The 612-nt window shown below is 36.6% G+C and overlaps 1 protein-coding gene across 1 annotated transcript in view; it reads left to right on the top strand.

Moving 5' to 3' along the window:
• Window positions 1-80: 80 nt before the first annotated feature.
• Window positions 81-612, top strand: part of LOC119594896 (chymotrypsin BII-like) — a gene marked incomplete at its 3' end in the record, with an annotated part of 6,816 nt that continues 6,284 nt past the window's right edge. Inside the window, 1 exon segment of the mRNA XM_037943969.1 lies at window positions 81-289. Coding sequence (XP_037799897.1) covers window positions 239-289 — 51 coding nt within the window. The 5' untranslated portion in view covers window positions 81-238.

Below are 612 nucleotides of genomic sequence, written 5' to 3'. Positions count from 1 at the left end.
GTATAAAGTAAATCATGGTACGATTACTTAGGAAAAATCAAGGATAAAATAACAAAAAGAACAAAAAAAAAAAAAATATTACGCGACAAAGAAAACGGCATCGACCCAATGAGAAAAGAACAGGTGTACTTCTGTGATAATATTTTTTTTTTCACCCCCTGTGTGCTACCGTACTCTCAGGGTCACAGACTTCGAGATTATAATACGGCCAAGTCGTAGAAGTCGTATCGAAGTCGTCATGAATATTCTCTTTCATTTTTCTCTTCTCCTCGCCGCCTGTGTGGTGGTCGTGAGTTTTTCTCTGTTGTGTGTTTATTTCGTACCTATTCAAGTTATTTGTTTGTTGTGTCTTTGTCCTTGTGTGTAACTGTGTGTCACGGCTAAAACTGTGTCAAACATGTTTCGAATTCTCTGTCTCGAACACCCAATGTTGTATAGTTTAGAAGGATTACGAAGCTTCATTTCACAGTTCGAGAAATTTGTCCGTGAATTCTGAAGCTTTTTTTTTTACTGTTCGAGAAATTTGTCCGTGAATTTTGAAGCTATTTATTCCACTGTTCAAGAAATTTGTCCGTGAATTTTGTACTGCCTTATTTCTGTATTGGTAATGGC

Source organism: Penaeus monodon, chromosome 34, assembly GCF_015228065.2.
Source record: "Penaeus monodon isolate SGIC_2016 chromosome 34, NSTDA_Pmon_1, whole genome shotgun sequence".
Lineage (NCBI taxonomy): Eukaryota > Metazoa > Arthropoda > Malacostraca > Decapoda > Penaeidae > Penaeus > Penaeus monodon.
Note: the sequence above shows the minus strand (reverse complement) of the source record. Positions and strands in the feature narration are given on the sequence as shown.